This window comes from Telmatherina bonti (assembly GCF_933228915.1).
Source record: "Telmatherina bonti genome assembly, chromosome: 18".
Classification (NCBI taxonomy): Eukaryota; Metazoa; Chordata; class Actinopteri; order Atheriniformes; family Telmatherinidae; genus Telmatherina; species Telmatherina bonti.
The window spans coordinates 32,798,928-32,814,025 of record NC_136616.1 but is presented as its reverse complement, the minus strand read 5'-3'; the positions used below and the strand labels follow the sequence as shown (position 1 = coordinate 32,814,025).

Here is a 15,098-nt window from a genome sequence, read left to right as displayed (position 1 = left end):
GGAATGCGTTAAAATAAAACAAATATCAATAATAAACAAAATATCATTGCATATGTCTGTAGAGGCAAAATACTGTATTTAACAAATGTTGCATTGTTTGTTATTAATTCCTGCATGAAAGGGTTAATGAACTAAGTTCAGAAATCCTTCTGCTTGTTTTAAACGATGTAACTTGATGAGTTTTATTGTTAGAATGTTTTCCGCTTCATTTCCACAGTAATTGCCACTATCAACCCTTATGCATCAGTTTTATTTACTGCCCTCTTTAGTAATAATAACTTAATTAATTTCACAAACAGGCGATAAAACCTCAAATAATCTTTTTTTTCTGGCATAGATTTCTTGAAAACTTCAGCACTGCAGAAAACTAACAAACTCTGACATGATTTTTAGAACTCTTACCCCTTAAATTAGAGTTTAATGTCGTTGTTTTAGGAGAGGAATGTCCAATGAAGTCACATTAAAACCACTTTTTTTATTTAATAGCAACAAGGTAAAATGATGATCTTTATATTTAGAGCAACAAGGAATTTTTTAAACTTCACTGTGGAGTGCTGATCAGAAGTTTGTTTAATTTATATCAAACATTTGTTTCTTCTTCAGCTGGAACTGAGATAAATTGCTCCTCTGAGCCGATAATATCACCCTGCAGCTCCACCGTTGTTCTGCCGTGTCGCCTCGACCCCCAGCAGGATGCAACACACACCACAGTGAAATGGACTCAGCAGGACCATGTCGTACACATTTGTAAAGATGGAGAAGACGTTGCTGGAGAACAAACAGAGACATTTAAAGGACGCACATTTCTTTTTCCTGAAAGTCTCAGAAAAGGAAATCTGTCTCTGGAACTTTCCTCTTTAAAACTCTCCGACTCTGGAAGATACAAGTGTTCCTTTCAGGACGGATCAGAGGAGAAGAGTTGTCATGTTGCTCTCATTGTTGGTAAGTTCATAAAATATTCTCCACATAATAAAAACTGCAACGTTCTGCTTTCCACACCTCCTTCTTTTTCCATTATTACCCTTAAATCCCTAAATATTATTGCTACAACAGCAGCATGATGTTGGTGATGTTAAAGGAGTTAAGTGATAAACAGAGACTAGAATAAAGTATTGATGGACATCAGATGCTTTGATTGGATCATTTATTACACAGAAAGAGTTTTTGCTGAATTTAACCCTTAATTCAGATTTTGTTTGTTTGTTTACATAACTAATAAACACCCTTTCCATGTCTCTGATGTAGCAGCTGCTCGTCTTGGACTTCAAGTTCTCGTCTAAATTTAGTTGTTTGTTTTTTCCAGGAAGGTCTGAAGTGATCAGATCACCTGATCCAATCCCAGCAGAGTCGGGTCAGGATGTGATTCTACCATGTCACCTGGAACCTCCGTTTGATGTGTCCACTCTGACAGTGGAGTGGAGACACAATAATACTCTGGTGCATAAATATAGAAGTTCTAAAGACGATCCAGATGTTCAACACCAGAAGTTTAAAGGCAGAACGTCTCTGTTTCATGATGAAATGATTCATGGAAACATTTTCCTCAAACTGAGGAAAGTAACTAAAGATGATGCAGGAAATTACACCTGCTTTGTTCCTAAACTCAACAGTCAGGTGAAAAAAGGAAACATCAACCTGATAGTCGGTGAGTATTGATGAAGATATTTAACTAAATGAAACATTGTTTTATAAAATATTTACATAAATATCCAGTTTGTATTTTCTGTGTGTGGAACATCATGTAAACATGTTTCTATTCAACCTGAATATTTAGTGTTATTTTCTCTTACAGTGTCGAACGATGAAGAAACAAACAAGAAAGGTCAGATTTTTATTTTTAAAAATGCAAAAAATTAAAATAGAAAATCTTTTTAAGTCCTAAAGTTTTTGCTCATCTTTTGCATTTTCAGTGGAAATGAATGAAAATAATTAAAAGTTTTAACTTTTAGAAATCATCAAACTGTAACTTTTCTCTTTGCTGCAAATCAGCTAAATATTCTGCTGATAAACTTTGTTGTTTCTTTCTTTAAATTCTGACTTTATTTCATGTTTCTGAGTTTCATGTTTTGTATAAATTTAGTTTTTGGTTTTATTTGTTCTTTCCATAAACATGTTCTTTATCTTTAACCAGCAATCGTTGACCAGCCGACATCTTCACCTGAACAACCTGATAAGACATGGAGCAGAATCGGTAAATAACATCACAGAACTGATCATAAAATAATAAACTGTATATTATTTACAGTATAAAACATTTTCTCTCCACCAGCAGGAAACAAATAAATGTTAAACTGGTGTCCAGTTAAATGATGGATCAGATTATAATGACTCAAAGTTGAAGTTTTATTTGTATGTTTTTGTTTTTTAATGGAATCAGTTTAACCTTTGTTTTACTATTTATATGATTTCTCTGTTTTGCAGGACTTTACATTGGTCCTGGTGTTGCTGCTGTTCTCCTTGTTGGCCTTGTTGTCTTTGCTGCTGTTGGTCTTTCCATGCGTAAGTCTCAGTTTTCTCCTCTTTTTAATTCCAGCAGATTCTTTCCTTCTGAACTTTCAGATGAAGTTAAACAAACTAAATCTACATCTTTAATCACATGTAGAATATTTTCACTGGTTTATACAGAAATATCATGAAGTTTTCATGGATCAGTCCAACACAAGGTGTGTGTTAATAAGAAGTGATGATGGCAGAATTTATTATAAATGCTGAGACTTCATGCTGCAGACAGAAAGTTTTATACTTTAACATGTTATTCTTGTTTTCACTCCTAAATAAATCAGATCAATGATGCAGAAAAGCAAAATAAACACATTTTAAAACATGAACATGAGCAGAGTATTGAAGTGAAACTAATGAACCAAGTTACACGTGTTTATAAAGCTTCTTCATCTGTAACTTGATTCATAAAAGAGTCAGAAATAAAGTTAATATTGGATTAAAGACAAATGTTTTACTGAACAAATAAACAATTTTTATGGAACAAAATATGAACTAATGACACAAAACTGTGCTTTACATGATAACAGATCTAAGATCTGATCACTAATCAATCAGTCATGTGACCCACAACCATAAGAGACACGTAGTAAACAGAGCAGGAACCTCCGTTTCTCTGTGACGGTTCATTTGATCGATACGGATCAATAATTTCACCTTTCTGAAAAAGAGCATCAACATAAAGAGTAAAAAGTGATCAAATCTGCATCAGATCAGTTTTATTGACTAAACTTAAAGAGCTCTGCTGTAATCCTCTGAAAAAGCCGTTCAGCAGACATTTTCCTCCAAAGTGAATTACACCTGAGACAGAACACCAGTATGACATTAAACAGGAGGAGGAATCCCAGTTCAGTGTTAAACAGACCTCTGGGGGTCCAGTTGGATACTGGTGCTGCCATGATTTCATCCCACATCTTCACGTTGGCATCAGAACACGCAGCTTATTCAGGGCTGAGTCGTCTCCGTCCACATTAAAGAAACAAAAAGTCTGTCAGGAACCAAAGTAAAGATGGAGATTTGGCTCCATCTCTAAAGCCACGTTTACCAGTCAGAAGACTCACAAAAACCAGAGACTTCTGTTAGACCTGGTCTTGTAACGCCTCTGTTCCAGTTAGAGACTGTATATTTACACTGTATGGAGACATGTGAGCATGATTAGCACCAGACCATGCTGCCGTTGCCATGTGAACAAGATGAAAACATGAACCACTCAGGTGGTGGTGGATGATCTGGATCACTGAAACAAAGATGTCTGTCATTCTGTCCACACTTAAACACCACAGATCATCTGAAAACCTTCACCATGTGTAATGGGGACTTTACTGCGCTGGTCTGGTTCAGTATTGTTGTGATCGCGGAGTGTGCATTGGTTAAAATGCAAGAAAAAATCCAGGGGAATCCTTCAGGCTCCTTTATTCCAAGGTTTACATACTATATGGAATATACATGTGTGGGTGTGGTTCTGCCTCATGAACACACACTTAAGATAAAAAACACACAGAAGAACACACCACCATCCCCGAAGCTTCGGACCAAACTAATAAAAACTATTACTGAACATTTTAGCTCACAAGCGGCCTCTAGTGGTCGGCCTGAAAACTGCAGCCGAGGTACAACGCAATAATAAATAGTCCTGATAGAGTCCTGTCTTCTTAACACCATGGAAACTGTTTTCTTCTACCTGCAAACATGTAGACGAGGTCTTAGTGATGATCTTTGTGTTTGTTGTTTCTGCAGGGAATCGTTCGGGACATGAAGCTCTTCCACAGAAACATGGAGATGATCTGGAAGAAGCTAGCATGACGGTAATAACTTGTGTCTCTTTTTTATTTCTTTACTGACAGTTAATTAATTTGACAACTTTAAGGGACTGATCATGATGCCGACAGATGTTTCTCCAGATGTCTGTGAAACAATCCTACACAGTTCTCTTTGGCTACGTTCAGACTGCAGGTGTTTAATGTTCATTTCCGTTGTTTTGTTTTGTCAAATCTGATATTTTGTGTGGCCGTTCACATTAGCAGAGTAATTAAAACCCTGAAGTTCTCCTCGTGTACAGGAGATGAATAACATGACGCTTCACCCCCCCCCCCCACTTAGAACAGACCCACATGCACTGCAGGTCAATAACCAACGTGTCCCACAGTGGCAGCAGTTCAAGCTGTTTAGCAGTGGAAGTATTCCCGGAGCGTCTCCCTCTAATTTAACCTTTCGCCTGTTGCTGTGTCGATGCAGAGTGATGTCATCGTCGCATTAATTATTATTTTAAACCACTTTGCTGCTCAGACTGCAGTTAGATTGCAAAAATAATCTGATCTGTATCAGATTCAAAACCACTAATAAAAGAGGTCCAAATCGAAAAACTATGAAATAATTAAAACTGATAGATTTATGTTTTTTTTTTTGTTTTTTTTTTTTCTTTTTTTTTTTTTTTTTACTAATGTACATGAAATATCACAGAAATATTCACTTCAAGATACTGTGTATTATTTTGTGTTGCAGAATGGTCATGAGACGGGCATGATGACATCCGAAGAGAAAAAACAACTCAACGGCAACTGATCTGACTTCACTTCACTTCAGGTTCTGGAAGAGAAAAGGAGCCAGACGGCCTGAAGCAGTTCGACCGGGAGCAGATGGAAGATAGGTTTGAGATAAATGAGTCATTATTTCTGTAAATTACATTAATGTAGCTCTTCATGTATAATTACAGCTTGGAAGGGTGGAAAGGAGACTTCCAGGTTGTTTAAAAAAACCAAACAAAAACCAGTTTTCAGAGCTCAAACACTCATTTCTTTCTTTTTATTTAACTTTGTAGGAGTATTATGATCCTACAGAAGCGTAGCGCTGTCACCCAAATAAAAATAAGGGACCAGATCACGTTATAACTATGGGCGGGACTTGATAAAAACAATTTATCTAATAATAATTTTTTAATCTTGATGAATCGAACAGCAGTATGTCCCCCAAGAAGCAGCAGTTTTTCATTTCAGGTGGAGCTTACACAGTAGCCGCTGCTAATGGAGAAAAGTAAACTATACATGCGTTTATGTTCGTCTCCAAAAGTCTCCAGAATCACCAGATAAAGCTGCCCAACTGGTTGATGGTCTTTGTCTAGAGGGGTCTGAAAAATCGCGCCAAAGTCGCAAAGTTATGAGCAGAAGTCATGTGCTTCAGTGTTCTGACAAACGTTCTGCGTTCTGTGATTAAATGTGTTCATTTTTCCCTCATCAGTCTGAAAGTGTTAAACTCTCATTCCAGTTATAACCAGATTGTTTTATTGTGAAAATGTGAAACACAAAGTTCGAAGTAACTTCACTACTGTACTTAAGTAGTAAAATGAAGAATATGTGGTTAAAAAAAAAAAAAAAAAAAAAAAAAAAAGGTGGTATCTCTACTTATTGAAGTATTATTTTTTTCTCTCCTACTTTTACTCCACTACATATTTTGGATCACGATGATACTTTTACTCTGAAAGATTTTTACTGTCTTGCGTTGTTATTCATTACAAAAGAAAAAAAAAACACGATGGTAATATGTTTAAATCCATTATACTTGTTAGAGTGAGATGTGTGTCGCTATAGACAATCTCTGTACGCAAGTGAGTAAGTTTCAGTTTCATGCCAGTTAAAAAAGTAAAAAGAGTGAGACCTCTTTCCTCTAGCTAAAGGATCTCTGGCAGCTTTGCTGAGGGAGGGAAGGAGCATCAGGCAGCAAGTTAGCAGCAACATAATATGTCTCTTGTGCTTTATAAGTAAGCAACATGACTGTATGAATGTGTGTGTCTGAGTCCTCAGAGGAGGGATCCCGGATCCAACAGGACAAATCCGCTTACTTTACTTGAAAGATAGTGACGGTGCTGGGCTGGTTGGAGTGTTCAACCCACTGTTGTGAGTTAGAACTAACTATTAGAACTAACGGTTAGAACTCCAAAGAACGAGTCACTTGAACTTCAACGGCATTTATTAAGCCAACTGAAGGTTCCAGTTTGTCCTCTTTACACTTGACATGTCTTGTATGGTTCTCGGACAAAATTAAATATCAGCAACTAAATAATCATGCAAATTATTACAGTTTTAGCATAAATTCACAAACAGGCTTTCTATATGTGCATGAAGCTGCCTCTGTGCCATGCATGATTTGCTCATGTGAACAGTGCATGGCATCAATTAAGCAAAAGAATATCGACTTCCACTAAATTAACTGCGTTACAAACTTAGACTTGACTTACTGGACTTCACGCACAAAAACATCCAAGTGGGGTTACAAACAAACTGAAAATAAGTCTTAAAGTGCCGAACTACACTTTAACTGGAAGAAAATCCTCTTCTCATCTCTTCCTTTTCTCCCCTCTGGCCTGGCAAGCTGCTCACGTAGTCCAGGCTCCGCCCCTTAAAGAGCCAGCGTGTCAATCCTTTAGGCAGCCTTTTCTACATTACTACCTTATAAGTGTCCAACTTGCCTTTAGTTGCCATAAGTTATGGATGAAGAGAGATGTCTTTACAAAAAAAAAAAAAAAAAAAACATTTAAAGTTTACTGACTGGTTTAAGAAGGAGAAAAAGCTATGGAGGGGAATGAACACACTTAATATGTGTTTTATTTCCTGGATGTTCCTGTTCATGTTTTGTGTAATTTCATTATGTTGTATCATATATTTATTTATTCTCTCGTGAGTGAAAACGTATTGGATGACTCGCAAACATCCACTGAAGTGGTTTATTTCAAAAAAGCACGTCCACATCAACAATGTTATTAAAATTAACAACTAACAGCGGATGAAGTATGACAGGATAATGTTGTATGTGTCCTCTTACAAGTCTGCATTTATTACCATTTGGAATATTCCTGTATTTACTTTGGAAGATGCTAAATGGATCTAGAAAAATGCAACATTTTTCTAAATACAGTATTTTACCTCAACAAATATGCAATGATACTTTTTGTTGGTGACATTTAGTATTTTTTATTTGTTCTATTGTACTCTAAAAAATAGTTAGAGAATAACATACAATCATAATTATCAAATCTTCTGTACAATATTGCTGATAATTTTTTTTTTCTATTTATTGCAAAGGCAAGCGTTGTGTAATTACATTACGTTCAGTTGTAGCGGATGAAGTATGACAAGATAATGTTGAATGTGTCCTCTTACAAGTCTGCATTTATTACCGTTTGGAATATTCCTGTATTTACTTTGGAAGATGCTAAATGGATCTAGTTGAGAAAATAATTGCAATGTGACAATTTAATCATGTGACATCAAGCCCTGGTGTCTGTGGATCACCACTCTGCTTTCTTCTGAAAGCTAAAATGAAAATGATTGAATACGTCCTGCTGGACTGGGAGAATGAAGTTGCTGACATGAAGACAAAGTCGTGTCTGGTGTGTCACAGTGTCGTCCATGCACCACCATCTCTGTCTGTCCTTTTAGGTAGCCTACAAATTCATCCTGTTTGGTAAATCAGTCATATCCCTGCATGCAGAATACAGTTTATATTCCATGTTTTAACCACTAAACGTATCACGTTACAAGTTTCACGTTTTCACAATGAAACTATCCTGCTGTAAAGTGATATGGTCCCTTTTTATGTTTGAGTGACAGCTTCTACGCTTCTGTATAATCCAGTTCTAACAATACCAGGAGTTTTATTTTGTTTGGTTTTTACATGTTTCTTATGTAGAAGATTCAGTCTTGCTGGTCTGAACACTGGAAAAAATATGTAGTGGATACCTATTTTTAAGCTTTTTTCTGGTATATTCATGAATAAAGATTATATTTTTAAAATAAACCACTGCAGTGGATGTTAGTGGGTCATCCAATAAGTTTCCATATCCTGGAGAATAAATAAATATATGATATAATTAAACATAATGCAATAAGACAGCTATATTTTATAGAAGATTTACAGAATATAATTATGATTATATGTCATTTTATGAATATTTTATGAAATACATTCAAATAAATCATAAATCATGAAGAATTCTGAATAGCACTAATAAATGAAATAATGTAATTGAATATGTGTAGAGGAAAAATACTGTATTTAAAAAAAAATTTGCTTTTTTTTTATTAATTCATGCATGAAACGGTAAAAGTTTACAAATTTCAACTAGATGACAATTTTTCATTTAGTTGAATTTCTGTAATCTTAACCATATAACAGCATTTATGTAATTAAATCAAATATTATTAAGAAAAATAAAGAACATAGAATGAACATAAAGCCTTTAGGATCCCTGCTCCCCAGTTTGCCATGGCAACCACACCAGTAGAGCGAATGATGTCATCAGTCTGTTGCAGTGACCCTGGAGGTACTGCATCCATCGTTCATATTTGTTTTTATATTGTAATAGTTGTTTTATGGCTTATTTTACCTGATTTATCTGTTACATGTGTTTGTTAAAATGATTTGTTTTATTTGTATGATTGAATTTATTTCAATCATCCAAATAAAATCATCCAGATGTCTGACATCTGGATGATTTTTCTTTCCTTTTCTTCTGTGCCATTAAATGCAAATTGTAAGTTTGGTGTTCAAGGTTTCATTTTACAACATTTGTTTATTTTTTACATGTTTTACAATCTTACATGTAGAAGATTCAGTCTTGCTGGTCTGAACACTGAAAAAAATATGTAGTGGATACCTATTTTTAAGCTTTTTTCTGGTATATTCATGAATAAAGATTCATAAATAAAGATGGATGAGTTTTCTTTCCTTTTCTTCGCTGCCATTAAAATGTTGAACTGCAGGTTGTTTATAAGTTTGGTGTTCAAGGTTTCATTTTACCACTTGATTGTTTTATTGAAATGGCTTGTTGCCATTATTTTAACTTCATATTTCATTGAGCATGTAGCTGTAATTGTGTGATCATATACATGTCATTGTAATCTTTAGGTTCTTCATTAAACTGAGTGAACCAAAAGCTATGGACAAAACTGTTTTTAAAGAATATAAATACATTTAACAGATTAACACAGATTGTAATTTTTTGTCTCAGAAATAAACAGTGAAATATCATAACATGACAATTTTATGCACTATATTGTTATTTTAATGCTGTTTTTGACCGACCACTATCTACTGTTGAAAAGACGAATGGCTTATGGGTTCACGAGAGCAGCAGTTGTGGTTTGAGAGTTATTTCACGAACAAATCTTACTTGTACAAAGAAACCAGAATGTTGAATCACTCAGTGTAGTTGACCTAGTCCTCTTCTGTTTTCTATTTCCATTCATGATTAACCTCACGCCCAGCGCTTAACAAGTCATGACTAATAATGTACGCAGACCTGGAGTGGTGCAAAAAGCAGGTATGCACTGAATGCAGGAATGCAAAGCAATGGAGGGGAATTATTTCTAGGATGAATTTTCTGAAGTAAAAAAATTTATTACATATATATATATATATATATATATATATATATATATATAATGTGGTTTAGAGATATCCTGAACACAAACATAAAAAACACTCTTATTGGCAGAGGTAATAACACTTTCAAGTTTAGTAAAAAAAAAAAAAAAAAAGCACAGATCCTAAAACATTGTGTATTAAACAGTCAGTATGCAATCATCCTGATGGCTTTTCTGCATTCTGAGTTCATCTGCTTGCTATCTGAATATTATTTAATTGTTACAGAAATACATCATAAAAAGTAAAAGTACTGCAGTGATTATACTTTATCACCTTCATTCTTCTCTTCCAGCCTCTTGTAAAGACAGCGAGGTGGAACATCTCTAGAAGCTTCTTTTCAGCACATCTGGACAAACACTCATTTCTTATATATGACTGTATATCAGCAGCCTATCCTTCCAATAAACAGAACATTTACACAAATACTGCATTGCTATTAAGTTCAATTGGATTTTCCCAAAATGTCCACAGACCGACTCATTCTCATCATCACACTGGAGCTTTACTCCGACACAGGTCGATGAATGTGTTGCTAGAGTGACAGCTTTAATGCGTATAACACTAAATAATGTTGCTCCTCTCACGAAGAAGAGAGACAGTCAGAAGAAGCGGCCCCCATGGTTTTAAAGCTTCAAGCTTTAAAACAGACACTAAGACGTTTGGAAAGAAAATGGCGTTCATCTGGCTCAGAAGAGTGTTGCAAAGTCTGGAAAGAAAGTTTAATTGTGTACAAAAAAGCCTTGCATGTGGCTAGAACAGCTTATTATTCATCATTGATAGAGGAGAAGAAGAACAACCCCAGGTTTCTTTTCAGCACTGTAACCAGACTGACTAAGAGCCATAGTGCCGTTGAGCCATCTATTCCTTTCAACCTCAGCTGTGACGACTTTGAGTTTCTTTGTAAACAAAATAGTTTCCATCAGGAAGGAAATCAGTAATAACCTTAACACTACTAATAATATTTAATCTGCAGCAGCCTTAGAGACGTCTTTAGAAGCTGATTGTCATTTGGACCATTTCTTGCCTGTACAGCTCTCCGAGTTAACCAACATAATAGCTTCATCTAAACCTTCAACCTGTGTTTTAGACCCCATCCCAACCAGATTATTTAAGGAAATATGTTTCTTAATCAATACATCTGTACTAGACCTGATCAATTCATCTCTATTAATAGGATATGTACCTCAATATTTTAAGACAGCTGTAATTAAACTGTTGCTTAAAAAACCAACTCTGGATCCAGGAGTTTTAGCTAATTATAGACTAATATCTAATCTCCCCTTCTTGTCTAAAATTCTTGATAAAACAGTTTCAACCCAACTATGCGCCTGTCTGAGCAGAAACAATCTGTTTGAAGAGTTTCAGTCAGGATTTAGAGCTCATCGTAGCACAGAGAAAGCACTGGTGAAAGTCACTAATGATCTTCTCATGGCCTCAGATAAAGGACTTCTGTCTGTACTCATTCCTTTAGACCTCAGTGCTGCATTCGACACTATTGATCACAATATTCTGCTGCAGAGGCTGGAACATGTTATTGGGATTAAAGGGACCGCATTAGACTGGTTCCAGTAATATTTCTCTGATAGATTTCAGTTTGTAAATGTAAATGATGAGTCTTCCTCACACACCAGGGTAAGTCATGGAGTTCCTCAGGGTTCTATACTTGGACCAATACTTTTCACATTATACATGCTTCCCTTGGGAAACATCATCAGGCAGTATGGTATAAATTTTCATTGCTATGTGGATGACACTCAGATCTACCCTTCCAAGAAGCCAGATGAAACCAATCTGTTTCTTAGATTACAAAAATGTCTTACAGACATCAAGACCTGGGGCCTCATTTATCAAACTGTGCATTGCAACGATGATTACAGGTGGTGTACGTACGGAAAACAGGAAATGCGGCGCAAAAAAACTTCATGATTTCCAAAGCAGTGCGCTTGCACGTCCCATACCTTTTTCGCTTTATAAATCAGGATCAACACTGAATGTTGCGCACGAAAGGGAACATCTTGTCACGCCTACATGTTGGCCATAAAACGACAGGTGAACACCCTTGATAAATATTAATCCATCTCATTTCCATGACTGTTCAGCAGGAAAAAAAGCAAAAGAGATCAATTTTCTGGAAAATGAGGTAGAAATTCTAATCGATGAGGTTGTAAAATGTAAAACTATTTTATCTGTTGGAGACGGATGGACATCACTACCACCAGAAAGGCAGAGGAGGTCAGCAGGGGACAGATGCTATCAGCTTGTCTCATCGGCGACCGGACTTATCCCGAAAGTAAATATAAAGTGGTCAGACAATAAAATGTAGGGAGAGAGCTGCATCTTCATCCACAGGAGGAGGATGTTCACTAGGGATGAAGGTGGTGCTGCCCACTGCCACAGATTCGAAGCTGGCGGGGAAAATGAACGAGTCCACAAGACACGCTGGAACAAAATGCGCTAGATGATGCTGAAAGTGGTTCATTCCTTTGTTTCATATTATAAAATGGACGGATGTAAATGAGACGACTCTGACTCCAGTTTATTTATTGTTAAAATACTGGTGTTCTTGTGTGTCCCAGCTGGGTTGCAGCGCTGCAGATGTGGTCGGAAAGGGGGGGCAGTGATTACTTGGCGTGAGGAATGTATTTTAACTTGCTGGTATGAAAGACTGAAGGTGATAACCGCTGCAGTATGTCCGGTTAGAACATAATGTAATCTTCTCAAGAAAAATCCAGGCCATTAGTCCTTCAAACGTTACCATGCAATTGTGGTTTCTGAAAATACAAGGAAGTAAACAGCCTAATTTTTACATGTGATATCTCTTTCGTGCAGTGCTATTTAGCTGAAGTAGCAGCATAAAGTTAACAACTTAAATTAACAAGAATCTCTATGTAGAAACATACAATCACCAATGACTTTCCAGTTCTGCACTGCTACTGCACGCACAAATCATGGAATGACAACTTTGGGGAAAACTTAAAGGGGTGCTATTATGGTATTTGGAGTTTTCTGAGCTTTCTACAGTGTTACAGTGTTGAATCCTCATCATACATGTGAACGACACTGTTTTTTATCACCTAAACGCATGTTTGAGTTTGAGTTTGAGTTCCAGCACGCTCGCCATTCGGTTTCCATGGCGACAAAAAACGCGTCGTTTTAGAGTTTTTTCTACTTGGAAATTCTTGTGACGTCCCGGGGGATAAGGTTCGGTGATTGGTTACCTTCTACTGGTTAACAAGGGCATGTGCAAATACATCAGGCGGGTGGAAAATGTTGGATAAAGTTATTTCCAACGATGGCTGGTGAGTTTACCAAAGAGAGACATCCTGCTGCATTCGTTGCTGTGGGTTGCAGTTTTCCACTTCGTTTTCAGGCTCTGATTCAGGTTCCAACATGTAGGGCTGTATGCAATGTGTTGACATTGTATTTTATTTTTGTTTTTATTGAGTTCATATTAGCCTAATCCTTCTGTTTATGAGATGTTATAATGACGGCGAAAGCAGGTGCGGTGCGCGCTCCCGATGTAGTGCAGTGGCGGGAGGCGGGGCTTAATGCGGAAGAGTCTCAATCCACTCTTTTTGCCCACAGGCTGATCTGACAGCCTACGGAGAGGGTCGGTCTGAAGTAAATAAAGCGATTTGTGGCAATAACTCCATCAATCCCAGCCCTTCTGGTCTCAGAAATAAAAAATAATTAGCCTGAAATGCTCATAATAGTTCCACTTCAAACACCTGTCTAAATTTCGTGAGAAAAGTAGCGTGGTCCTTGCCTTAGGTGGCCAAAAACGTGCCTGACTAAAACGAAACCACATTAATTAATTCGCCACCAAGTGGCGCCAAACCGCACCAACAGCAGCAAACCGGGCCCTTTTAACAGACTGGGAGGAGAACAACTGTGTTTCTTTAAAAAAAAAAAAAAAAAAAAAAAAAAAATCAAAGAAAGAAACAGCGGATTAGAAATCTCTTCCTTTTGCGACTGAATGATGCAGTTTAAGGCGCTTTTTTGGGCTGTAAAACTAATCGATCTTCTGAAAGGCACTAAACAAGCTACAGGTAAGAAAAAGTCCACCATCAGACCTGGTCAAGTGTTTTCTCTTTTATTAGTTTATCTTCTCTGCCACCGTTTTGGCTCGAAAATATGTTAAATAAATACAGGCTAAACAAATAAATACACGTAAATCTTTACAGTGCTTCAGTCGTCAGAGACGATCGCGGGATTTATCATGTCTTTCTTTCCACGATATCCTTTCATTTTTATTCAGTCATTTCCTTGTTCCTTGTTACCCATTTAATAAGTGAGGATGGTAAATTTGAGTCACCAAACACACCGCGACTCACTGAAGGACAGCCTGAACTAGAAAGGAATTTCATACATACACATCACGACAAATTTTACCTCAGGGATTAACATGACAAGAAAACTAGTCCGTTTTTATAAAGTATTTCTGTTATATAAATATGACCATATTATGTTTATAAATAAACCTACATAAATCTGACAGTGTATTATTTTATAGGCCTACATATTTCCATGGGATAGATGAAACAAATAAACTAGATAAAAAGTCTAAATAAAATCTTATTGCTTTTCCATTTCATTTTCCCGTAAATATCTCAACGAAATATTTTAGAGATATGAGAAACTAAACTAAAAGAAGCTCCAATGTTCTGTAAAGAAGCATCTTTACATGGCATGTCAGCCTCCTGCTGCTGCTGCAGGCCGCAAAGCGAGACACAGTGGGGGGGGGGATGCAGGTTCCTCATGATGGAGCTTCTCGTGCTGTCAACATCAAGAAAATCTTTTTTTTATTTTTTATTTTAAAAGTTTAGAATAAAAAGACTCCGAGTCGTCACGTGCTGCTTCGAGAAAACAGGAAGAAATAGGAGGAAAACAGGAAAACTGGAGGTTTGTCTGGTGTGTTCATGAAGAACCAGCAGGCTGCTTGGACAACATTTTACCTGAACAACAATATATATACAACATCATTAAACCAGTAGAAATCATGCACGACATCATGTCAAAATGACTAAATGTTAAAGTTTAATATGACCTAATCATTTTCTAACCGCATTAGCAATGCAGTATTTCTGTAAATGTTCTGTTTATTGGAAGGATAGGCTGCTGATATACAGTCATATATAAGAAATGAGTGTTTGTCCAGATGTGCTGAAAAGAAGCTTCTA

General features: G+C 36.5%; 1 protein-coding gene across 1 annotated transcript; it reads left to right on the top strand.

Moving 5' to 3' along the window:
- Positions 1–902: 902 nt before the first annotated feature.
- LOC306768994 (uncharacterized protein) lies at positions 903–5,061 on the top strand (the record flags this gene model as incomplete). Its single annotated transcript, XM_079257494.1, has 7 exons — positions 903–942; positions 1,304–1,645; positions 1,793–1,822; positions 2,132–2,191; positions 2,422–2,499; positions 4,237–4,304; positions 5,002–5,061. Exons 2-7 carry the CDS (start codon positions 1,522–1,524, stop codon positions 5,059–5,061), a joined length of 420 nt encoding a protein of 139 aa, XP_079113620.1. The 5' UTR covers positions 903–942; positions 1,304–1,521.
- Between the last annotated feature and the right edge of the window lie 10,037 nt (positions 5,062–15,098).